At 44.2% G+C, this 25,998-nt stretch overlaps 1 protein-coding gene across 1 annotated transcript in view; it reads left to right on the top strand.

The window, feature by feature from the left end:
* Positions 1-14,394: 14,394 nt before the first annotated feature.
* PWWP2B (PWWP domain containing 2B) overlaps positions 14,395-25,998 on the top strand; it is a 30,043-nt gene continuing 18,439 nt past the window's right edge. Inside the window, exons 1-2 of the mRNA XM_027655192.1 lie at positions 14,395-14,417; positions 18,904-18,910. Coding sequence (XP_027510993.1) covers positions 14,395-14,417; positions 18,904-18,910 — 30 coding nt within the window. The remainder of the gene's footprint in view (positions 14,418-18,903; positions 18,911-25,998) is intronic.

The following is a 25,998-nucleotide window of genomic DNA, read 5'->3' as shown; positions in this document are numbered from 1 at the left end:
GGGGCGGGAGCGGGGCCGGAGGGATGCGGGCGGTGGGGTGGAGCCGGACCGGGGGGCGGGAGCGGGGCGGGAGAACAGGAGGCCGGGCGGAGCGGGACCGGGGGGCGGGATCTGCGGCTCTTCCTGCATCCCACCGAGCACGGGGTTTTGTTCGAGGGGCGCGATGTCGGCTCCCCGAGCCGAACCTGCCCGGTCGGTATCCCCGGCCGTGCTCCGGCCCGCCTCCCGCTCCTCTCCCTCCGGGCGCGCTCACTGCAGCATCTGCCAGCCCCGTAGTTTTTAATCTGGTAAATAAAGATTGCCTCGGCAGGACGGGCCACCCGGCTGTGTTACAGCCAGCCTTTCGCGGCGGTATCTGTGACCGCGCACATCGCACATCTTGCATCGGTCACTAGTGCTCACTGCCGACAGCGGTAGCCACTAGAAGCCATTCCCCCTTGTTCTGGCACTCCAGGCCCTTTTGAATAGTCTCTCTCCGTTCTTCTTGTCGGCTCCTTCAGGCACTGGAAGGCCGCAATTAGGTCGCTGCAAAACCTTCTCCAGGCTGTACAATCCCAACTCAGCCTTTCCTCACAGCAGAGCTGCTCCAGCCCTTTAATCATCTCCGTGCCTCCTCTGGACTCGCTTCAACAGGTCCATGTGCTTCCTGTGCTGGGACCCCAGGGCTGGAGGCGGCTTTGCAGGTGGGGTCTCAGCTGAGGTGGCAGAATAGCCCCTGCCCCTGCTGCCCACATTGTGGGATCAGTCTAGCACACGGGGGGGTTCTGGGCTGGGCCATGTCGAGCCTCTCACCCACCAGCACCCCAAGTCCTTCTCCCAGGGCTGCTCCATCTGCTCATCACCAGCCCGATTTAACACCAGGGGTTGCCCTGACCCAGGTACAGCACCAGCACTTCATCTTATTAAACCTCATGAAAATGCTGAGCTGGAACACACTAGTGACACTGGTTTTCATGGCCTGTTGAACTGAAATGTCTTGTGGAATGACTGATGAAATGCATCTCTCAGAAATAACCCACAGCGCCAGCAGTGTCACAGCAAGGGACAGCCCTGGAGCCAGCAGATCACAGCTGTTACACCAGCAGTACCTTCATGGTTCCTGAGATGCTGTTTCCCAAGTTTTCATTTAAAACTTATGGTGTTTTCTTTCACAGCATGTTTTGAAATGGATACATCAGTTATTGTGCTCCTCACAGGAGGAGGCACTCATTATTTCAAAGAGCCTGGAAGTTGTAAAAGGATTACAATGGAAGGGTGTCATTTAAGAACAGTTTTCCAAAGGCAAAGAATAGTTCTCAAATAATATTTCTTTGAGAAATCAGAAAGAATTTGCTCTCAAATAAGAAGATAGAACACTTTTATAAAAGGCAGTAATTTTGGCTTTGTTTAGGGATAGGTTTGTGTTTAAATACACTGTGAATCTCAGAGGTATCAGCTTTCCTCCTTCCTTTCTCCTGTCTTTACGGTCTGTAGGAAAAGTATGAAAGATATCATTAAACATCTTCAGTCAGTTGTCATTTCTCTCATTCTCTAGTACTATTTGGACAATCAAATCCAGAGCACAGAATCAGAGTCTTTTCCCAATAAATTTTCAAGATATAGTGTAGGAAAAAGTTTGGGACATAAAGTTGGGATTGTCTTCATGCCAGAGGATGGTTTCATTCCACCCCATCTCCTGATTCCTTTCCCTGTAAAGTGGTAGAAGGTGCAGCACAGGGTTTGTTCAATTTTTGATTCATGAGCAGTGTAATAAATGATTTTACCTTCCCAAAGAGGAGTCGGACAGGAGACAAATGAAAGACCGTGGAAGTTGGTTTGGGTTTTTTTTCTAGTGCTGTGTTATTTCTGTAGCAGAATTTTACTTCTAGAACTTGAAAAGGGGCTTCCTTTCTGTTCAGTGAGCACTTGTGTCTGACACCACTATTAAACCCAGTGAGTAACATTCAGTGAGATACACTGATCCCCTCAGCAAACACCTGCATGTTAGGAGTCTCAGCACAGGTCACCCACCTCAGTGACACAACTACAGTCACCTGAGAAAAATGCCCAGTCAGTAATTAATGTTGGTCTTACAGGAGGGAAAGAAAGAAAGTCCAAAATCTGCTCCATAGGGGTCCAGTGTAGGAAAGGGAAATGGAGAGAAAACTCTGCCTTCTTACATATCCTGGTCTCCAGGGAAACAGAGAGCCACTTTGTGTTTGAAATGAGGGAGTTTAAATAAAAGCTGACTTTCACGGTAATTTATTCTTCAAACATCTTTGGCTGTAGCTTTGACTGCCCCTCTAAGGGGCAAACATGTGAGCTGGGGGGGCCAAAGGGGTTATTGGGAACAGGCTGTCCTTGAAAACTCTAAGAATTCATTACTCCTTTTTGTTCATTTTTTCTTCTTTGTTTTCCAGTCTTCTTTTTATGTTTTATATTTTATGAAGAGATAATCAGGCATTTTACCAGTGGAAGTCTTGGGGATACTCTGTGCATTTCTGTCTGTCCTGAAAACTGAAGATACAGCAGATTGGATGGTTTGCTTCGATTATAAAAGAAAAAAAGGCCATGAGAGGGTTCTGGGTTTTTTTTAGGGACAGCAGTTCCCCAGCCATGAAATCCCCTCTGTCCTTAAGGAATTGCATATGATGGACCAAACTCATCATGTTTTCATCCAGTCAATACCATCATCGAAATCCACTGACATGAAACAGGCAAAGCCAACGTGCATTCATTTACCTGGCAGAGGCAATACCTGTTCTAATCTAGGACAGACCAAAAAAATTCTTTATTAAATTCCTGGATTGTTTTTTTAATCGAAGGACTTGTATCAGGAATTATTTCCTCCAACTTTCTCAAACACCTCTTTCCCTTTGAGGAATGACTGATCTTTCTCATTCCCAAGCATCGTGAGCTGCGTATTGTATATCCTGCCAAAATTAGTATGAGGGAAACTGAAGATAATATTTAAACTTTTGCTGTTAATCTCACACTTCATTTAAGCACACGGATTTTGCAGTTTACCTCATTATGCTCTACTCCACTGGGAGCTATTATGGTTCCCATTCTGCCATGTTACTGGTTGTACAGAATGGTGACAATTTTCTTCTTTCATCGCTGTAAATGAGGATCAGGTTCCCTGGTACCAGCGAAGTTATCCTGTATAAAACCAGTGTAAACAGGAATAAAACTGCCCAAAGCAGCACTACATTCTTCATGGTTATCTGGTCTCAGGCAGCTGATGAAGCGGTTTCTAAACAAAATCACCACCAATTATCACAAAACTGCAAAGGAGGCAAATATTGCAAGATACTCCTAATTTGGGCATAGAAACATGGGGGGTAAGATACCATCATATTAAATTCCTTAAAAAGCCCTTTCCTGAATATAATGGCTGTAATTGCAATGTATTTAAGATGATGAAAGGAATATTACTGTGATTCTTAAAATTCACATGCCTTCTTCATCGAGAAGAAAACCTACAGAGAAAAGCCTATGTTTATTTTTTAAAGTTCCTCTAACAGAACACATAATTCTTTCAATAAACATTACATAAGGGGGAAATTTCACATATTTTCCTATCATTAGTGTTTCTGTAAATACTGCCAATTCTATTTTTAAAGATGCTCATAGTAATGACTCTGCGCCAGCTGTTCCAAGTCTTTAAGCACCACCACAGTTAACTAATAAATCCTGTTAGGAGACAAGGATTTAATGGATGAACACCTCAGTGAATAGGGAATTGTCTAGATAGTCACATGCAAAGAGTTGTGGTCAATGGCTCAATGTCCAAGTGGAGCCCAGTGAGGAGTGGTGTCCTCAGGGGTCGGGATTGGGACTAGAGCTGTTTGACATCTGTGTCTGTGACAGGGACAGTGGGATTGATGCACCTTTGGCCAGTTTGCCAATGACACCAACCTGGGTGGTGCAGTCACATGCTCAAGGGAAGGGATGGGGCATCCAGAGGGACCTGGAGAGGCTGGAGAGGTGGGGCTGTGCCAACTTCATGAAGTTCAATAAGGCCAAGCACAAGGTGCTGCATCTGGGTCAGAGCAATCCCAAGCACAAACACAGGCTGGGAGGAGAATGGGTTGAAAGCAGCCCCGGAGAGAAAGACTTGGGAGTGCCAGTGGGTGAGAGGCTGGACATGCCCTGGCCATGTGCCCTGGCAGCCCAGAACCCCCTGTGCCCTGGGTTGATCCCACAGCATGGACAGCCAGGGAGGGAGGGATTCTGCCTCTCTGCCCTGCTCAGGTGAGACCCCACCTTTAGAGCTGCCTCCAGCTCTGGGACCCAGCATCAGAAGGATGTGGAGTTGTTGGAGGCCATAGAGATGCTCCAAGGGCTGGAACCCCTCTGCTCTGGAGCCAGGCTGGGAGAGCTGGGGGTGTTCACCTAGAGAAGAGAAGGCTCCAGGGAGACTTTAGAGACCCTTCTAGAGCCTAAAGGGGCTCCAAGAGAGCTGGAGAAGGACTTTGGATAAGGGCCTGGAGTGACAGGACAAGAGGGAATTAATGGCTTTAAAATGACAGAGGACAGGGTTAAATCAGTATTAGGAAGAAATTCTTGGCTATGAGGGTCATGAGGCCTGGCACAGGTTGCCCAGAGAAGCTGTGGCTGCCCCATCCCTGGAAGTGTTCAAGGCCAGGTTGGACAGAGCTTGGAGCAACCTGGGATAAGTGGAAGGTGTCTCTGCCCATGGCAAGGGGTGGAATGGGATGGTCTTTCAGGTCCTTTCCCACCCAAACCATTCCATGATTCTGTGATCACCTGCAGTGGCCCTCAGGAAGCAGCAACAGGCAGGAACAGTTCTCACGAAACCTTAAAGCCAGAACTGGTCCACTCTGACAGGGAAGGGGCTGCACCTTTCGGGCAGTGCGAGGCTCCTGCCATCCCAGGTACAGCTGCAGTCCCGTGGGATTACAGGGCTTTTACCAGCAAGTGCTCGAAATCAAAGAGTTGATAAAAGTGCTGCCTTCCTCCCTGCCAAGCTCCCTCTTCCCACACTGCTGAGGTAAGTGTAGCTACTTCAGTTTCTTGTTTTGGTTTAGCCTTTTACAGTATCAATATGTATCCTGCTTAATATCCTCTATGCTGTAGTGTTTTCTCTTGCCTAATCCTGTGAAAGTGCTTGTATTTCTGGTACTATTTGAGCAATTAAGCCCTTTAATTTTTTTGTGACTGCTGCCTCCTTTAGGGTTTTTGTTTTGTTTTTCTTTTCATTTAAGTCTGCTTTTCTGCTTGTGTCATTCGTTTACTCAGGTTAACCAAATGCTTCACTAAGAAAGCAAGAACATATGTTGTCATACGTTAATAAGGTACATTCTTAGAATTCAGTCATCTAGTTCTTTCAGTTATGTGAGGATTAAAAAATCCATCTAAAGCTGTAGAGAGTAGCTTTATATAGAAAGCAACGATATTTCTTGTATTAGAGGAAGACAAAGGCCCAGGGTGGCAAGGCTTTGGAGGTAAAGCTCAGGAGCAGCTCAGCACCTAAACACAGTGACCAAACTAACAGTGCTTTGTGCAGAGAACGACACGCCCTGGCTGCTGCTTTGGGACTGGAGCTTGTAACTCTGGCTTGATGAAAGCCAAATGAAACTATGGAGGGATGTATTTATTGACTTTTGATCTATTATTTCATTAGGATAAAATCTTCCTAGACAGTATCCTGTTAAAGAAATGGTGTTTTGTTACTGTGCTGATGCTGCACAGAGAACTCGGGCTTCAGTAAGGAGGGTAAATTGGACAGCTAGATTTGAAAAAGGAACACTGAACGTCCTGTTTTAAGGTGATTTACCTAAATTGGGGATCTTTCCCAATCCACTTTCTCTCCCTGAAATGTCCATGAACACGTTTCTCCAGTACTATTGTGTTATAGAATTCCAAATGATGCTGAGATGAAAACTAGCTGAAATAATCCCCTCTTTAATTATTGGAATGGTGTCATTGCTTTCAATCCTGATGTATTTTCTTATGTAATCTCAAATAAAATTATCCTCAAATATTTCTTGTTTTGCATAAACAAATGCAAAGCAATATTTTTTCAGCACTGCCTTGCCATTGATCCCTTTTTAATTGTCATAAATGTTGCCATCTGGTTTGCAACTATAGCTCATAATTAGAATTAAATCACCTAAGTAGCCTCAAAGAAAGTCTGTTCCAGGAAAAACATAAAATAATGACTAGTCATACCTGCTTTTTCTTAAAATCAGGTAATAGTCTATTTAGTAGCATCTGTCTGTTCAAATTGGAGAGGAATCCGTGCTTTGCCACATTCAGCCCAGGTAATGAGAATTTTCAGGAGCTTGTGGCCCTGTAACTAAATAAATGTGAAGATTTAGGCTGATTTAGTTGTACATTGAAGCCAATTCTTCCCGTGAAAGAGCAGCATCGTATGTCAGTGCAGGACAACAAGTTGTGGGTTTTGTCTAAGGTCTTTTTTTCAGAATTCAGAGATTTCCTATAAAACAGAAGTTTCCGGGGTTCAACTTGCTCCAATACACAGCGGGCTCCTGTCTGAGTAGTCTGTGTGGGTCAGAATTCCTAAAGAAGGGGATTATTCCAGTGAGCCACGGTGGGAGCACTGAGAGCTGAATGGAATCCAAGCACTGCACTAAGGCAACATTTTGAGGTGTTCAGGTTCCAGCTGTATCAGCAGGGGATCTGACAAAAACTTTACTTGTTTGCCCAAAAATATATTGCCCAGGCTGTTTGTTTTGCCACGTGATGGTTCTCATGGTTAGTGACATGCTCTTTCCTATGGAGGTCAAGGTGCATTTAAGGACGAGACTATAATAAAATGTGCCAGTTTCTCTTCTACAAACTAAAAAAAAAAAAAAATCAAACAAACAAACAAAAAAAACCCTAAACCAAAACCAATTAAAATAGCTTCTGTAAGGAAATAGCTTTGAGAGGAATGCCATCAAAATAGCTTTGTTTCCTCATTTAGTTTAATAAATATGGTATAAGTCAACAAGAAAATAAATATGTATCCAAACTCTGAATTAATTTCCTTCATTTTAAACCCTACTAGTGCTACTGATCAAACTTGGGCAGGTCACTGGGAACATAACTATCTGCATTTGTAAGATTAAGTGTCCTAGCAATGGATTTCTAATGTTATGCTAATTAAGAACACTTTATTTCAAACCAGTACAATGCCTGGCTAATCTCTGGGTAAGTCACCCCACTGCAGGAAAAACTGCTTCAACAACAGCTAATGCCTGTCCCATGGGTGATTCTGGCACACTGGGAAGGGATCCCTGCAGGGCTGGGGGTCCTTCCAAGGCTCTTGCCTCTCTCTCTGGGTGCACCCATCCTGTAACTGTCCCAAACAGGGAAATCTGCAAACAAAACTGCTTAATTGCAGCGAGGGAAATGATGGACATCGGCCTGGAGGGCAAACAGTAACTAATAATAATTGGAAATAAGGGGAAGAGGTTTTAAAAGAAGTCCATGAAAGAATCATGGAATGGTGTGGTTTGGAAAGGACCTTAAATCTCATTCCATTCCACGCCCCTGCTATGGACAGGGACACCTTCCACTAGCCCAGGTTGCTCCAAGCCCCATCCAGCCTGACCTTGGACACTTCCAGACACAAGGTAGCCACAGCTTCTCTGGGCAACCTACACATTCTTATTTATAGTTTTCAATCACTGGGATTTTTTTAAGACAAAGTCCTTGAATAAATCCTTTACATATGTCATTGATAGAGTTGTGTATCCTTTAACCCTCTTGAACAGCATTCTTCCCACAGAAATGTAGAGCAGCTTATGGTGTTCACATGTGACACTTTACATACCACTGTTTCTGGGTTTAAAACATGTTTGTGTTTTTCTCTCCCAGTACTTGCATATGGAAGGAAATGTTCTATCAATGATTCCTGAAGATTTAATTCAGAAGCTGCCACATCTGCTTTGGCTGGATCTCTTATCTAACAAGATTAAAGCTGCCCTCTGGAATCAGTTACCACAGGTAAAATCACTGGTCATACAGGTAATTTAATAACAATTGTATTTGTCTTCCGCTTCCCTGACTGTAATTTCATTGCAACAATCAGACTTTGAGATGGGTTTTTTTGGCACTGACCTTGGTGCAGGGGAGCAGTAAATAAGCTTGATGTTGTTTACTAAAGCTCAGATGAACTGAAAGGTACAACTGACATTACAGAGTGAATCTCTAAACTCTCTAACTTTAGAAAAGTAAGACCTGTTGCTCTTTCCAGGTGAGATTTGCACAATTTTCATTTGGTGATTATTTTTACGGTGTTGTAGAGGAGGTGGAAATGAGACCCACAGTTACAGACCTCGTGTTTCTCCTCAGTGACAGCGAAGGACAGTTCAGTCAGAGAACATTACTCATTTATCTGCTTTTGGTGGCTGTCTGACAGGGTATTTATCACCCATTGGAGGGATAAATGGGCTGTCCCTGGCTGGGATGGAGTGTGCAAGGAGGAAGGTTCACCATGTCCCTGTCACCCTGAGAAGTGACACTTGCTCTCACTTTGCTGTGATCACCGAAGCTTCTCTCCAGGTTTGTTAATGTCCTTGGACAAATCCTTGTTTCTCGCTTCAGAAGTGGAAGCCAACAAATCCCAATATATGGTAATTAACTGGAACAAATAAATTAATTTTTTCCACTGGAAGGAAAGAAAAAACCAACACAGATCAGTTTGCTGGCAGTCGTGGTTCTGAAATAAACCTTTCTGTGGGGAAACGTGAGGAGGAGAAGGAGACAGCCCTTGGTCAATACATGCTACAGCATTTTCAAAAGTAAAAAACCCCAAACAGTAACATCATAGTGCCTTTATGGAAACTTTTTGGGAACCTATTCATGGAAATTCTTCCTGGAAATCCTTCCCTGTGAGGGTGGTGAGGCCCTGACACAGGTTGCCCAAAGAAGCTGTGGCTGCCCCACCCCTGGAAGTGTCCAAGGCCAGGTTGGACAAGGCCTGGAGCAACCTGGGATAGTGGAAGATGTCCCTGCCCATGGAAGGGGGTGGGACTGGATGAGCTTTAATGTCCCTCCCAACCCAAACCATTCTAGTCTGTGACTCTACCTTGTGACTGAAACAAGGTGCTTAAAGATATTTTAGTATCACTTGTTTGTGAATCATTATATATTCTGCTTGTGATTAGAAAAATGTAACAAATCAAGGTTATGCTTCTAAAAATAGCTGGAAAATGTCAAGTTTAATGATGTGTTGAAATCTTTTAATTACAGTGCTCATGAAATATTTTAAATGGGACAAGACTAACAGTATTTTAATGTGGTTTGTAAATTGTGTGATCATCATTGTATGAGGGGTTGAAATCCTTTGAGGCTGACACTTTTGTGTGCATCTTCCTCAAAACTAACATCAGTTTAGTCCCTCCATGTGTTGTGCTGTATCTTGTTTATGTTTCTCCACTGACTTCAACCAGCAGCTCAGGCAATGCCCATCAGAAATATCCACTGAATATTCCTTAGTTGCATTTTGCCCTTATTTTCCGTATTTGTCCTTATGTATTTGTGCACAAGCGGTATTCCAAGCTGCTTGGAAATTCTGTGGATATGGTTTTCCCTTCCTTTTTTGCTTTAAAAACCACTGGATCCTCCTCTTCTAAAACAGCAAATGTGAGCACAGTGCTTTCAGGTTTTGACTGAATTGAAATGTCTTAAAATATTGCCACAAATGTTAATCCTGTGTTGAGCAGCTGCCAAAATGTTTGTTTCTCTTTCCTAGAGGTAAAGAAATATTATGACAGAAACTACCAAGCTTTCTCCACATTTGTTTTTTTTTTTTTAGTTTTAACAGTAAACAAGTCAAATTGCAATGCTTGGAAATTAAACCAGCCCCTTGCCTGTAGAATCTCATTTGAGCTGATCTGCTGCTGGGTATTAAAAGCTGTTTTAAAGAATGTTGTTGAAGTGGCAAAATGGAAGCAGTGAGAAATTAGGAAATAAGTAAAGTCTGATTTCTGTCCAGTCTTCATTTGGTAGGTACCGGGGGCTGTGGGACACAGAGCCCCTCCATCCCTGTGCTGGGATAAGGTGTCCCTGTATCCCAAATATATTGGCACCCAGAGGTTCCCATCAGAGATGCTCCAAACAGCAGCACATAGAGCAACCCTGGGCATTTTACTGCTGAACAGTACCAACTGTTTTCTGAACCTGGGCATGCTGACATTATTCAGAAGCTTAGGGTTTGCCTAAATGTTAACAGGTTTTCAGATAGATCAAAAAATATTATCTTATACGTGACATAAATGTCATATGTGCCTTGTGCTAAGCTTCCAGGCTGCTTCCCAAAACAGTAACACCAGAGTTTTTCAAAACAAGAAGCTGATGAAACTAAATACAGACAGGGCATATTTCTTTTTAATCTCATTATCAAAAATGGCTGAGCAGTTTCAGCTCAGATTTAGCCCAAGGAACGTGCTCAGCAACCCAAACAGCTGAAGCTCAGCAAAATTATAAACAACAGCAAATGATGTGTTTGTAATGGGGACAGTCAGTATCAGACTTGAAAGTGATAAGCAGGATTTCCAAAGAAAGATCAAATGCTAAATATTGGAGCAGTGCATAATGAATGGGCATAAATGCAACCTCCAGGTTGTCATGCTGGAAAGCTTTGGAGTGTGCTGTTTTCCAGCACTGATGTCAGCGATAGAGAAGTCCGGATTTGCCTTGTGGAGTTCTTTTTGTCATAGGAAACAAAGGCAAGAAAAAAATTAAGGAGGAAAAATATTCTTGTGTTTCTATTTAGTTCAATGAACTTCGCTCTTACAGTTGCTGCTCTTTTCTGTTTTATTGAAAAGGCAATTGAAAACTCTGCTTTCAGAAAGGAATCCTATAAATGAGCTCCTGCAAAGCTTGGTGAGTGCTCACTTCTGGTTTGAAAATATCAAAGACGTTTTTGGTTCTCAGTGTTTAATTCTGTGGTTAGACTTTTAAAACTGCTTTGATATTTATCTAAAGAACTGTTTCAATTTATCGCCAACACGTGCTATGAGAGAGGGGGAAAATTAATTATGTTATTTGTAATGAGAGAATCTCAGACAGGTTTGGTTGAAAGAAGCATTAAAGCTCATCCTGTTCCACCCCCTGCCATGGGCAGTGACACCTTCCACTAGCCCAGGTTGCTCCAAACCCCTGTTGTCCATCCTGGCCTTGGACACTTCCAGGGATGGGGCAGCCACAGCTTCTCTGGGCAACCTGTGCCAGGGCCTCACCACCTCACAGGGGAGAATTTCTTCCCAATACCCCATCTAGTCCTGCCCTCTGGCAGTCGAAAGCCATTCCCCCTCTGGCCTCCCCAGGCTCTATGCTGGGACCCCTCAGAGCCACCATGCACAGGGGTGCAGGTGACCTGTGCAGGTGACCTGGGGATGTGTTTGTACCTGTGTGGGGAGGGAACTGACTGGCCCCCATGGTTATGGTGCTGTCTTCTCGGACACAGTTCCCACACTCCCAGCTTTGCTGTGCCAGTTGCTCTTGGAGCTTCCTGAAGCAGGGCTCATCCTTATGGAGTCTGTTTCCTAGAAGCATCATTTGAAGGAGAGCTTTGAACAAGGGATCAAAGCACATCAGAGACCTGGGAAGCAGCCTCAGGCTGGAGCTGGCCCTGGTGCCCTCTGCAGTCCTGCTGTTGCCCATCTGGCTTCCAGAGTGGAATGGCCCGTAGCCCAGGCAGGGGAAGGACAGGACATCAGTCCTTCCATTCCTGCTTCACACAAGCAGCCTGTTCCTGGAATAACTCTGCTCTTTCTAGCCCAAACTGAGCAGTGACGAATCAAAAAAATATTATTTGTGGATTTAAGCATCTTTGTGTCCCTGGAGAAAAATGAGCTGCAGGTCTGCTGCCCTCCTGCAGTGGCCTTTCTGGCCAGATCCCAGACCAGGACTTCTTCACTGTAATACTTTGATCATTGCAGGTTTCCCGGGCTGTTACTGAGATGAGGGAATTCCTGCCATATGTGGCATTTATCCATTTCTCCTGGCTCTGTGGGTGACAGGTACTAAAATAGGATGCCAGCCTTCCTGCTGCACCGGAGGCTTTGTTCAGGCCACAGCGATGGGTAAGGAGTGCTGCAGGAATTCAGGGCAGGTTTTTGGGCAGCAGTGCCGTGGTGACAGATGGCTGCAGGCATTGAGGCTTCCCAAGCTGTGCATGTGCTCCCAGTGCAGCGATTCCTGGCTGTGCAGAGGTGCCCATCCAGCCCATCTAGCCTTGCCACAGGACTGTCAGCAGCGTTTGCCTCGACCCCTCACACATATCCACTTTGGTATTTTAACAGTCACAGGGATCCTGGGAAAGGCTGGTGGGATGGATGGGTTGAGGTGTTGCTGCCCTACCACATGCCTTGCTTTGGATGATCTGTTCCTTTGGCAGAGCCTGAATGTCCATGGCATTGCCACTCGGGAGTGGTGCAACCACAGCTGCCACCATGGAATGTGTGTGTATGTGTCTGTGTATTATACACACATGACATGCAGAGCTCTGTCCCTCTGCCCCACAGCACCTGGGCTGCTTCAGACTCAACTCCTCCTGTAGTGGACAGGGTGAGACCTGGACCAGCAGAGTGATCTGAATCTTGGTTAAAGGATGGGAGATGGAATGCAAGGGTTGCCCTTAATCCACGTTACTGAAAGCATTTCCCTGAGGTGGAGATGTGACTGTCAGGGCTTCCAAGGCCCTGCACATCCCAGGCAGCCCACAGCAGAGACTACAGTCACAGGGACCTAGCATTACCAGGCTGTCCCTGTACCTGGGAATTCTGCCTGTGACATAGGGAAGCATTGACAAAATCCAGTATATTTTTATGAAACACTCATGTTTTGACAAGACAGCTTTTTCTGACAAAATCATGTTTCATGAGCTAATTCCCAGCCCACTCTTCTCCTCTGTTCCCCGTTGCTCCTAGGCTGCACACCTGCCATCAGAAGCACCTGGATGCAGGGACAGAGGAGGAGCTAAAAGTGCAGCAGTGGCACTAACTCAGAGTAACTGCCTGCAGGGGCTGGTCTGTGACCTGCTGTCTTCTCTTCTAGTGAGTAGAACACCAGTTTTGTGACACTGGTGCCATCAATACCAAACAAAAAGTCTGTAATGTGAACTGAGGCAAGTTTGGAGGCTGATCCACAACAACTCTGACTCAGCTCTTAGTCTTGGACATGTTTTCATCTACACCTGGAATGAATTTGCAATGTTCACCTTTATTCATTGAACTTTGATTTTTTGTTGTTGTTAAAAGCTGCCTGTTCAACGACTGTGAAACCTTTGGAAGGGGAGCAGAAGTCTGAACAGTGACAAAGCAGTTTTGTTATTCACCCATGGCTGTTCCTTGATTTTGTACTGGTTCACCTAATTTGTGTAAAATTGTCATTAATTAGCACAGATGAAAAGTTCATTGCGAGCCAACATGTTTCAAAAACGTACCTCAGACTCCAGTGTAGTGTGCACTGGTTGGGCAGTGTCATGGGGAATTTGGGATCCATGCCTTCTGTTCCCAGGACTGACAGTGGCTTGCAGGAGAGGTCAGGAGAGTTACCTAGCTTTGGATAAGTCACTGGAATGCCCAGGACTCAGTAAAGGGGTGAGAACACAGTTATAAACTCCTCAGCCCACTAAAGGAAGCACAGGAGCTGCAGAATTGTGTGGCTGCTTCTACCCAAGAGTTCTATAGAGTGATTTAGGAACAATTCTGAGGCCTGAAGCTTTTCAGGATGTGGTTTAAAATGTGACTGATTCTGTAAGGGATGCTGAGAGGTGCCAGTTTGCCACCCCCAGGCACAACAGTGCAGCCAGAGCTGCAGCTACCTGGCCTGGGCAACTTCCCCATTGCATTCAGATTGGAGTGTTCAAACCTCAGTGGCTTTCAGCAAGATAAAAAGAAATTTTGTTTTTCCAGTAGTGAAGTCATCTGTGACTCATTTTGATCATTTCTGTTTAAAAATAGATCCGGTTTCTTCGTAACAAACTATTTTAAATCTAATTGTATTCCCAAATAGTCCTTTACAAGGTGCATTTTCAAAGCCATTTCTGCTTGTTAATAACGCAAGTCTTCCATCTCCACGTTTGTATTTTATGATTATTTGAAGTAATTTTCTAATTTGTGACTCATGGCTGTATGAAAAGGTGTTCTAGTAATTGTAGCTCTCTTAGCAAACTTTTGTGAGAACAGAGTCAGTTTGCTAAACCCCTAAAGGCAAGCATTCCTTGTCCCTGGAGCATGCTGACAGCATTTGGGGGGGGTGGGTTAGGGCACAGGAATGCTCACTGGTTTGACAGACTCACACTCCTGTGCAAGCTCTGTTGATATATTCATTGACAAAACCAGCAGCAGGAATTACACAACAGCATTTTCGGTCTGTGCAATAAACATGGATTTTCAATTTTATCTGCTTATGTCACTCAGTGCCATAAGTATGTGTACAGCACTGCTGGGCTGGTGGATTTTTGGTTTGTAGGCAAATTCTCCCTTTTAGACATTTCTTGGCCAGTTTTCCTCCCTGGGATATTTTCATTGCTGTGTGATCCCAGGTAATTCCTCTTTCCTGACCTCTCCTCAGAACTCCTGGTCTTATTACAAGAGCATGTAGTGACAGGACAAGGGGAGTGGCTTCCCACTGCCAGAAGGCAGAGTTAGGTGGGAGATTGGGAAGGAACTGTCCCCTGTGAGGGTGGTGAGGCCCTGGCACAGGGCCCTGGCACAGAGAAGCTGATGCTGCCCCATCCCTGAAAGTGTCCAAGGCCAGGTTGGACAGGGCTTGGAGCAACCTGGGCTAGTGGAAGGTGTCCCTACCCATGGCAGGGGGTGGAACAGGATGGGCTTTGAAGTTCCTTCCAACCCAGGCCATTTTATGATTCTGTGAGACATTGGAGGCTGATTCCATGTTGTTCCCTCATAAACTTAATGTACAGTAAAATAAAATGCCTGTTCTGCAGCCAGCATGTGGTATGCTGGCAGTGCAGTTAAACTTCCCTCTAAATATTTCCCCAGACATTTCAACAAGTCGTTTTCCAGTAGTATTCCTGTTCAGTTTCTCTATATCCCCTCAGTTGCAATTTCAGGATAATGACTCAGCCATTTCTGGGTTTTGCTGCCTCTCGGATTGAGTTCAACTTTAGCAGACTTCAAAGTAATAATTCTGATTAAAAATTCAGAGTTCTAGTTCTGGCTATGGCCTGTGAGGGAATAAGGTCTGAATGGATTTGAGATTTGAGCTGAATTTTCCTTAGCTCAGGTAAGTAACTTTGTTGGTGCTGTGATGGGAAAACTCAGTTTTTCTTACAGTACTATTGAATTACCAGTCAGCTCTTCCCCTGGGGCTGATTAAACAAAAACCAATAAACAAATAAACAAAACAAAACAAACAAAAAACCAAACAAAAACCCAATACCACAACAGGTAAACAATGAGAAATCAGAATGATACTGAAAATAAATGAGTTTTAGGGACATTTGTTCTTCATTTCAGTGAAACTGGGATAAGTCCATGTCCCATGGTGGTAACTGGACGTCCCAGTACATTCTCGGTGTAGCTGTGGTGTAGCTTTACGTGCAGCAGGTTGTATGTACCATCTCCTTAATGTGAGGAATCCTTTTGCACTTGGGTCTCAGGTCTCTCTTCCAAGAGAATGGCCCAGAAGGATCCAGCAGTTGTTCCCATTGGGATGCCTGGAAAAACGTCTTTCCACGCTGTTATCCCAGAGCCCCCCCCCCAGTCCCCCGGCGGCTGCTCTTGGCCTGCAGTTCCTCTCATGATGGGTTTCATTTCTTCTTTTCAAGTGTACCTTGTCAATATTGCTGGAGCTGACATTTCTAAGGAAGTAGTGTCAAATGGAGCTGCTAATTACGCTGTAAGATTTGTTTTGTAACATTCCTTTCAGCTTTAATTACCGGTAATTTAGAACCAAGGAGCTGTGCCATTAGCAATGTATTTGTCATTTCCGCAAGGGAGGTTTTACAGAAACATCCAAAAAGAGCAAATACAGTATTTTATACTGGAATGAGGAGGGCAGACAGACAGAGGCAGGTCTTTAAGCAGCCAGCCTGTTGAAGGTGAGGCAGGTTGGACTGTACAGTCAAGCTGGGAATGGAGATTTACAGTGACTCCAGCACTTCAATATGGAAAATATATCCTGATTAACTGGATTCAGATTGTCCACGTGGCTTTTGGTTCTGTGCTTCCAAAATACATCATTATAAACCATATGTCCATTTAAAATAAATATCAGGACAAAGTATGATATTACCTTTCTCTTAGAGGCTTGGTACTTTTATTTTCTTAAAGATTTACCAGCTTTCAGCTGTTGTGCTTTTGTTTGAATCAAAACTGACTGAAAGTATTATTTAATTCTGCAAATCTAATTAGGAAGGGAAAATGGCTACTTTTATTTCACTGCTATGAAACATAATTTATATATGTTTATAACCACCAGAAATCTGATTTCTGAAACAGATTGTGAACCATTGGCACTGTGCTCCCATCTCACCAGGCAGTGAGCAGGACATGAGAGGTGACTGCCACCTGACCTGTCACATTCTTTTTACCTGGATCACCTGTGCTGCACCTACTTCTCCCTGTGAGATGCTTGTGGCTCTTTGTTTCCCTGGGCAAGAACAGCTATGGATGATGCTGGGACTGAGAAGCGACATAGACCTAAGGATTTCAGAAGCAGTACAAAGTCAGAATAATGACCTAGAAAGAGTAGATGGAAAACTCGAATTAAAAACTTCAGCTCCTTTTCTTTCATATGAAAAAAAATTAATGTAGCATAAAAAAATTGATTTATCAACAGATTCCATTGACTTGTGAGTGGGGGGGGTTGCACTGATTAGCTGAGCTGTGGTGACAAAGTTCGTTTTGTCTGGACTAAGCTTGAATGGGGCAAATCATTTGCCTAGAGAAACAGTCAAAAATGTTAAAAATCAAACTAAAAAAACATGTTAAAAGACTTGGGGCTGGGAGAAATGAGAAAACAGAAACACCCCAGTGTTGTGGTAAAAAATCAATCTGTGAATCTCAAAGCCCTGAGTGGAGGAGAGGTTGTGTTTATGTGAGAGGAAGAAGCATTAATTTCAGGGAATGTGGTTAGAGAGGCAGAAGACAAAGTTTTCGGCAGAGGCTGTTCTTTGGAGTCAGAAGAGAAGAAACATGAGCAGAAGGTTGGGCTGTTTTATTGGGATGAGGAATGGTTGTGTTGGGACGAGGAATCACTGTGTGCATGGCAAGCACTTCACCCAAACAGCAGAGAGGAATGTGTACAGGGAGGAGATATTTTAGAGGGGATATAGGGGAAATTAGGATATTAGGAAATGAAAGAAGACAATTAGCAGAGAAAAATGTAAATACAATACCTGGCTGATACATGTGGAGGAAATTCCTTCTGTCTGCCTGTGTGTCATGGGACATACTCATCACATTTGTGTACAACCTCATGCATAGACCTACTTTAAAAAAACAGTTTAGTGCACTATAAATGTACCATAACTAATTTTTACAAACTGCTCAAAACTGTTCATCCACACACCAGAAGCCTGAGAAAGTTTTCTGTGTTTTCATGTGGTGTTTAAGCTCATATTCTTCAGACAAGCATGATTTGCTCTTTCTCACACTTTCTATTTTCCCCCCAGTATTGCAGTTATAAATTTACATTAGGAGCGTAAAATTAAGAAGTTGTCAGCAGAGAAGGAAGGATGCATTATTTATGGTCTGATGGATTCCAGAAGTCATTAATAATAGAAATACTGGGCAAATTCCCACAGAATGCCTCTTCTCATACTTAAGCTTTCCTATAACGAAGGCTAATTACTGTGGGTACCATTAGCATCAGACTGGAATTAGGGGTGTTAAAATGTGATATCATTAAAGGGAACGCAGTAAATTCAGGATATAAATGAGCCGCTTAAAATGCTAAGCAGTATGGTGAAATATTAAAATACAAAAATATCAGCTCAAAATACCATGAGACTGAAAATGAGGTCAAAATACTGATGTACAGATGACTCTTTTTAATAAATCTAAGTTCCATGTGTGGTGTCATTAAAGGGAACCACATGCATTCCCGGAATGTCACATGATTGTTGTCTTTGTATTTTAAGCCCTTGGTTTTAATTCTTGTTCTGAGACAAATTATGTCTCAGTAGTGTTGCTTAATGATCACTATTTACCTTCAAGTTTCACCACACTTTGGCATGACCTGAGAGTGAGCAGTGCATTTTTCTATGTAGCCATGTTTTACCTTCCTTAGCAGTGCTTCATGTTTCTATCATTTTTTCTGTTTTGGTGGACATCTATTTTAGCATGCACAGTATGCAAAAACTGGCTTACTTGACATTTAATTTCTCAGGATCTCAAGTGGAATTCCAGACTGAGATCCCATCTGTATGACCCTCCTGGCTTGGCTTTTTCACTTGCAAGAGCACCGCATTAGATGAGATCTGCAGACAGATTCACACGGCATATTAGAGATTTAAGTAGTTCAGTGGGTTGGCAAGTTGAATTGCTTTCTCAGAAGGCCTAATCAAGGCTGTTTCAGACCAAAAACTCTGTGAGCCCCTCACAGACATTGATACCTCCCTCACCAAGGCTCATGAGAGATGGGAACTGCTGTAGGTCAGACTGGAGTGGACTGGGAGAGGTGGGATGCCAGCCCAGCACTTGGCTGCAGATTGTTTTTCTCATACCTTCCTCCAGCCACAGCAGAATAAGTGGGAATTCATCATCTGGAAACACTGACAGAGGTTTCCAGGAAGGAAAGCAGTGACATATTAAATAGGCCTTTCAAGATGCACTATTGTGCTTTTAAAAGCATTTTCCTGTTTTAGAAGTCCAGTTACAGTTTGATTTTTTAATGTAGCTTTAATGATAGAGCTAGAACTTCAAAATTCTCTATTTCACAGAACTGTCCATGCTGCAGTGCCCAAAGGAGCTCCAAGAGAGCTGGAGAGGGACTTTGAGTAAGGGCCTGGAGTGACAGGACACAGGGAATGGCTTCCCAGTGCCAGAGGGCAGGGATAGATGGGAGATTGGGAAAGAATTCTTGGCTGTGAGGGTGGTGAGGCCCTGACACAGGTTGCCCAGAGAAGCTGTGGCTGCCCCATCTCTGGAAGTGTTCAATGCCAGGTTGGATGGGGTTTGGAGAAACCTGGGATAGTGGAAGGTGTCCCTGCCCATGGCAGGGGGTGGGACTGGATGAGCTTTAAAGTACCTTTCAACCCAAACCAGTCCATGATTCTGTGAATCAGTACAGGTCATTGTTAATCACTATGGATATAAATCAGAGGTTCCTTTCCCTAGGAGGCAGTCAGTGTTTGTGGAGACAGGGAGTTTCATTAAGTGTTTCAGGGGTGTTGGCAAATACTGGCATTTCAATGCTGGAACATACACGAGTTTTTTAACTTATTTTCTGCTATACCTTCTGCAGAATCTGTCACATTTCCTGATGAAACTACTGCCGTGTACAAGGAATGCCAAAACAAAAGGGAAAGAAGCTCTTGGTTTCACTTGTGCCTAAGGTAGCTGAGGTGATATTTCTTTTCCTGGACCTAGCCCTAAAGCCAAGGATAGGTGTGCACTCAGTATTTCCAGCAACTGCAGAATAATGGTTAGAATCAAAATAAGAAAAACACCTGGGAGTGGGAATAAAATGCCAAACATTTAATTTTCAATGAGAACTTGTGTGGCTCTTGGATATTCAAAATTATTCCTTTTATAGACTCTCAGAGTGTTTTGGTGACAAATCCTTATTGTGGAATCTTCAGTCCAATTACACTGAGCTTTCTCTTCCATTCCAGTGGGATTTTAGTGAGCAAATGATTCAAGACTGAAACAAAACTGTGCAGCAGAGTACCCATTCCCACTGTGCTTACTGATAGTAATTCTCCTCTTTGCAATTCGGAAATTCATTTATTTTTAGTATTGTTAATTGTTGCATAAAATAAAAAATTAGGGTAGTAGCAAAAGCATGTCTGGTTTATGTTACTGTGTGGAGGGGAAGTTTGGTTTGGAAATGAGCAGAGTAGAGTTGACAAGTGTGTGTTGTTTTTGTAGTAAAGTGGCCCATTACAGCTGTTTTCCCAATCTCCCTTATCATTTGTTACATCCATCCTTTCCAAATAAACATATAACATACTTGAAACACTCTAGTTAGTGATTTTAGGTTTTAACTCCCCTTCAGCGGTACACAACCTTGAAAACATGGAGGATTTGGTTAGTATTCTTCAAAACAGCAAATCAAAAGAGTTCCTGCTGAGTTTTGTCTGCACAAGAACGTGGAGTCACGTTCTGTTCTGCTTGACTCAAACCCAGTACGTTGGAGTGACAAAGCAGGTATAAATGATGCTCTGGAGCAGCACTGTAACTTAGTTCTGTGATCACATTTAATGGTAGTTTATTTAATGGTGGTATATTTAAAGAACAATAATCCCATGGTCTTAATATTTAGAATCTGTGGGCATGCACATGAGGTTTGGGAACCTTCTGTAACAGGCAAGAGTTTTCTGCTCCCTCCCACGTGGCCCATCTGTTTGTGTTGGATGGGAGCTGGGTAAGAAGTAGTAGCTTACACACTGCATGCAGGGAGAGTAATGGAATGTGCCTGGGAATGCTGCTCCTGCTCCCAAACGTGAGCAGAGTAGGGAGATGGAATCCAGTGTGTTTCTGCTCCAGGATCCAAGGAACATACTGAGTCCGTAGTTTGGATAAAGCCAAACCTCTGAGTACATTGTGATCTCTGGACACCACATGGGTGAGCTGAGACAGGTTCAGCTGTTGGTGGGTGGGGCAGCAGCAGAGCTGGGGCACAGACCTACCTGAAAAGTGAGTGAGTTCTGTGGTGGCCACCTATTGGTGAGCTGAGCCCTGCTGTGGGTACCTGAGTAATTCTGTACACAAACACAGTTCCCAGTAGGTAAAAGTCAAGCTTTGGAGCACAGTGTAGATGTACCCTAGAATGAATCATCAGCAGGCAGATATGAAAGATCACTGAGAGAGCTCAGTTGTGTGTGCAGATTAGTACCTACAAAGGTGTAATTTGAGATAATACTAAGTTTGTTAACCTGAGATGCCGGCTGGGATGAAAAGCAAGGTGTGCAAAAGTCATCAGTACCTTGGTTGTCGTCATTATATTGCATTACGTCACATATTTAGAATCACAGAATGACAGAAGGGTTTGGGTTGGAAGTGACCTGAAAGCTCATTTCATTCCTGCAGGGTCAGGGACACCTTCCTTTAGACCAGGTGGCTCCAAGCCTGTCCAGCCTGGCCTTGAAATTTAAATTGATTGCGTTAAAAGATCACTCTTGTTTTGACTCACAGATTCCATTTGGGCCCTTGTAGTATGTTAATGATTATTGTAGCTGTTTGCTTTGCCTTTTTGCTTCGTCTGATGCATGGAACTTATTTTTAACTCCTAGTCATCATGCAGAGAACTCTGTCTTTTACTCAGTCATACACATCTCATGTAATACTTATTTATACCCCAGTCTGCACTGGCAGGCTATAAATGCTGCAGGCAAATGAAGTGAGAGAATTAGTTATGGTTATATACAGCCCTAACTCAGTCCTTATATGCACATGCATTATGTCAGTCTTAGCTTCCAGTCTATTTTTAGCTCAAAGTAGAGATCCTATCACAGAGCTGGGATTTTCCGCTGTCATGCCCTGCTCCGTTTCAAAATTCCATCATTTTACGGTGGGTGTGACACATTTAAACCTTGCTAGGGGCTGTGGTGGACACAGCTTTGAGAGCTTCATTTCTGCAGGGTGTGGAGGACACAAGACTCTCAGACTTGGCATGAGTCAGAAGCACTTAACAAAAATGATTGTTAAGGTGGATCAGCTTCTACATTGTGGGATAGATAAAAATCCAGGTGAAAGGTTTGCAGAACGATGAGCTCCATTAATCGTGAGATCCATTAATTATCAATCAGAAGGAAGGCACTGTTCTGCTCACGTGCATCAATAGATTGCTGGTTTCTTTCAGGACACAGATTGCTTTGTGAAAAATCCTTGAGATTAAAATAAGTACTAAAAGAAAACAGACCAGTGGATCCCATTTCTGTTGGACTGATTGAGACTCTGAACACTGCGTTTTCCTTAAAACCCAATTAATTTAATTGGTCCACAGGACTGCAGCAATTCCCCTTTCATTCCATGGAAATGCCTCCTGTTGAGAAGCTGAACTCGAGTGAACTGTTGCAGTCCAGTGTGGATCTGTCAGGAGAGTGGCCTAGGGAAAGCAACGAGCCAGGAGCTCAGAAACTGAAAGAAGGAATGATAAAATACAAAAAGATGAAAAAGAAGAATTTCTTGCTGACAAACATGTAGGTGCAGCCCAGGATTTTATTGGAACAGGGGAGAATAGCTCTGCTCTGAGGCAGCTCCTCTTTGCAGGTGACCAAGCCTCAGTGGTGTCTGATAAGGATTGTGCAAACGCTGGAAAACTCTATATTTCTACTGAAAAATATAAAAGCAGTTTAATGTGCATCTTTGTCAGTTCTGTATTTGATTAATAAATGGTATTTTAGACATAAGTATATGGAATACAAACCAACTTTTGTATTTTCTATTATTGAAAATATTTTTTCTCCAAAATTAAAAAGCACTATCAAGCTTTTATATTGTCTTATTTATTGCCTTTTGCGTTATTATTTTTGTAATTGTACCCTTGAATGTCCAGATTCGTTCTATTGAAGAGCAATAGGATTTTATATACAGAATAACAACGGACTGTAGAATCCTGCAGGTAACTTAATTTTTCATTTCTAGTATATGCAGTAGGATGAATAACTGTGTATAAATATACATTATATTGCTTTGCATTTTCATACAAAACATGGAATACATGCTTTATTTGTCATACTTTACAATATGCAAATAATGCAAACCCTATTGGTGACAATTTATTGGCAAATCATTTCTGAAACAGGGAAGTATGTGGTTGTGTGAAGGAGAGAATAAAAACACTGGAGATGTTCTTAATTTTATTTTTTGGTCGTTAATTGCCATGGTATCAATGTTTTTTTCCCTCCAATATTCATGAACAGTTTTTTGGGTAATCAGGTAATGCCTGTAAATCTTCATCTTATAAATCTTGTTCTGTACATCCACTTTTAAAAAAGTTTTGTGCTGCTCTTTGATACCTGTCTCAGTATCCTCATGTAGTCACCACTTTCTGTGAGCATCTTCCCTGGGTTTAGGGTGATGGCTTTCCCTACCTTCCCAAATCCTCTGCAGCTCCCCTGGTTGGATCACTCCGGTGGTTCCCAGCAACGCTCCAGCAAAAGGCAATGCTGTCCTCTGGTGTTTCCCGGCAGGATAACCGGCCTGCCCGCTGCTCGGCAGGGATGGGGGCATTGGGAGTACTGGGAGAGGCTGCTGTCCTGAACATGGGATGGCACTCCAGAACGTGTCCCCTTTCGCATCTGGGTTAGGGTTGCTTTATGCCTAATAAATACAGGAATTAAGGAAAACTCTGCAACATATTCACATACTTTTATATTGACTGTTTCAGTTTTGCTCTCATGTTTAGTTTTTCTTGTTCTCTGATCATGTCTTAGAAGCAGTTTTCATATTCCTTGGGCATGACAGAGAATATTCCTTTATTTAACACCAAAGATTTCAGTTTGCAAATTGTTGTTGGAACAGGAGGGAAAAAAACACAAGGCAGCTGACCTTGCTTAATAGAACTTAGAATATTTTTCCTGAAATTATGAGGTTGTCTTGGATTTACAATCCTGGTTTTGGGCAATTGTGCTAAAGGCAAGGACAGGTGAGTACTTGTGGTGCCATCACACACCTTGGCTCTCCCCAGAGTAAATCCTCTATGTCTGTGTCAGATGGAGACGAGTGTGCCCTGTCATTTCTGCTCTGTTGTCACCCTCAGTGATAATGGCATAAGTGAGAGCCCTGGAAATAGGTTTGTTCCGTAGGATTCTCCCTCTGTGAGCTGAGTGACTGCAGCAGCACAGGCACTGCTGTAAAATAGACTTGGCAGCTGTCCCATGAGCAGCACGGGGGGGGGCTTTGCACAGCAACAAATGAAATGCCCACGAAATAATTCAAACCTACCACAATAATTTATCTCAGTGCAAAACCTGGGGATTTATTAACTTGAAGCACAGGTAAGGTGGTTTGTCTGGGAAATAATTTGGCTTCACAGGATAACTTTGAGGTTTTAAAGACATTCAACCTGGCAGAACAAAGACCTTTTTTTTTTTTGGTAGCTTAATTTGGAAACTGCTGAGAGAAGGGCCTAACTTGGCAGCAGAGTGCCAAGGAGCAGGAGACTGGGAATGTGAGGAGTGTGGAGGTGGGGCTTTGCCTTGGCTCTGCCACCCGTGACCCCACGAGGCTCCTGAGTCAGCACTCATCAGTGTTTCCCAGCACAGCCATGTTCCATAAATAACTGATTTGGGCAGCCAGAGGTCAGAACATCTGGCAGGAGGCCCTCAGGGCAGGCAGGGCACCACTGCCTTCCCCAGGGCAGAGGAGGACACAGCACATGCCCTTCTGTAACCCAGCCGTGCTCAGGGAAAGCCAGAGCTTTTCTGGTGGGTTTCCTCATGACAAGATCATGGTTTGCTCTGTTTTGTACTTCTAAAAATTAGTGTATCTGTATTTGAGGCTGTATCTCAACTGTCTATACAGGCATGTTCCAGCTGATCCTCTCAGGACATGATTACTGAACAGTGTCTGTAAATCAAGGGGAATTTTCATCATCTCTAAGGGAAAACGTGACATTACACTATCTTGTAATATGGCAGAGAGGTGGTTCCAGATCCCACAGCTGCAGCCAGACAGGTCTGAGGAGCACAGAAAGTGAAGCACAGAAAATAAAGCAACCAAAATAATAATTTTATCATGTTTACTTAGATCCCTCAGAGAAAATAAACTGGAACAGCACGTCAAACAGCACATGGGAATGATGAAAGCAGGAGGAGAAAAATGCAAAGGAACATCCTATCAAGGCCAATTCAATTCAGTCAGACAAGATCCCCTTTGAATGTCTGTAAATATGTGGTTATGTCTGTCCACTGTGTCCATGCTGGTAGCTGGGCATTGATTTGTTCTGTGTATTCCAAGATGGCCCAGCTACTCCAAGTACATCCACAGTCAATGGATTTAGTGAGTGTGACAGAGGACACTGCTGGGATATTGGCTGAACCCTCTGATGAGCAGAAACTGCAGGAGCTGGGCCTGGTTAGCCCAGAGAAGAGAAAGCTGAGGGGGAATGCCATCAATGCACAAAAATATCTACAAGGGGTGTCAGGATGATCCCACACTCTGTTCAGTGCTGCCCAGGGATAGGATGAGGAGCAATGGCCATAATCTAAAACACAAATTCCACCTCAGCATGAAGCAGAACTTCTTTCCATGGAGGTGGTAGAGCCTGGAACAGCTGCCCAGGGAGGGTGTGGAGTCTCCCTCTCTGGAGACATTCCAACCCCACTTGGACACGTTCCTGTATCACCTGCTCCAGGCGACCCTGCCTGGGCAGGGAGATGGACTGGGTGATCCCCTGAGGTCCCTTCCAACCCAGCCACTCTGAGATTCCATAAAGGACGGATATGAAGGTAAGTGGGTGCAACTTTTCAGAGAGCTGGATTCCAAAGGAACCTGGGGATGTGTGGCAGTGCTCCAAGAACGGGCACGGTGCTCGTCGTAGGGACTGGGCTTGTACCCCAGCTCCAGTGGGAAGCGGCCCCGGCCCCGGGATGGCCCCACCCCTGCTATGACCCCGCCCCGTTATGGCCCCGCCCCCGGTTGGTGCCGGTGCGCGGATCGGCCGCCAGGTGGCGCGAGGCGTTGGCCCCTCCCCTTCCCTGCCCGGCCCCACCTCTTTCCCGCCCGACCCCGCCCCCGCCCGCGCACGTGCCTCGGCGCGGGGCGGGGGCTGTGACGTCACGCGGGCGGCGGGGCGGTGCTGTGACGTCACGGGCGGTGGCGGCGGGCGGCCCGTGAGGTCACGGCCCGGCCCGGCCCGGCCCGGCGGCCCCGGGCGGCAGCGGCGGCAGCATGGCCG

This window comes from Corapipo altera, unplaced genomic scaffold, assembly GCF_003945725.1.
Source record: "Corapipo altera isolate COAL_440 unplaced genomic scaffold, ASM394572v1 180, whole genome shotgun sequence".
NCBI lineage: Eukaryota > Metazoa > Chordata > Aves > Passeriformes > Pipridae > Corapipo > Corapipo altera.
Note: the sequence above shows the minus strand (reverse complement) of the source record. Positions and strands in the feature narration are given on the sequence as shown.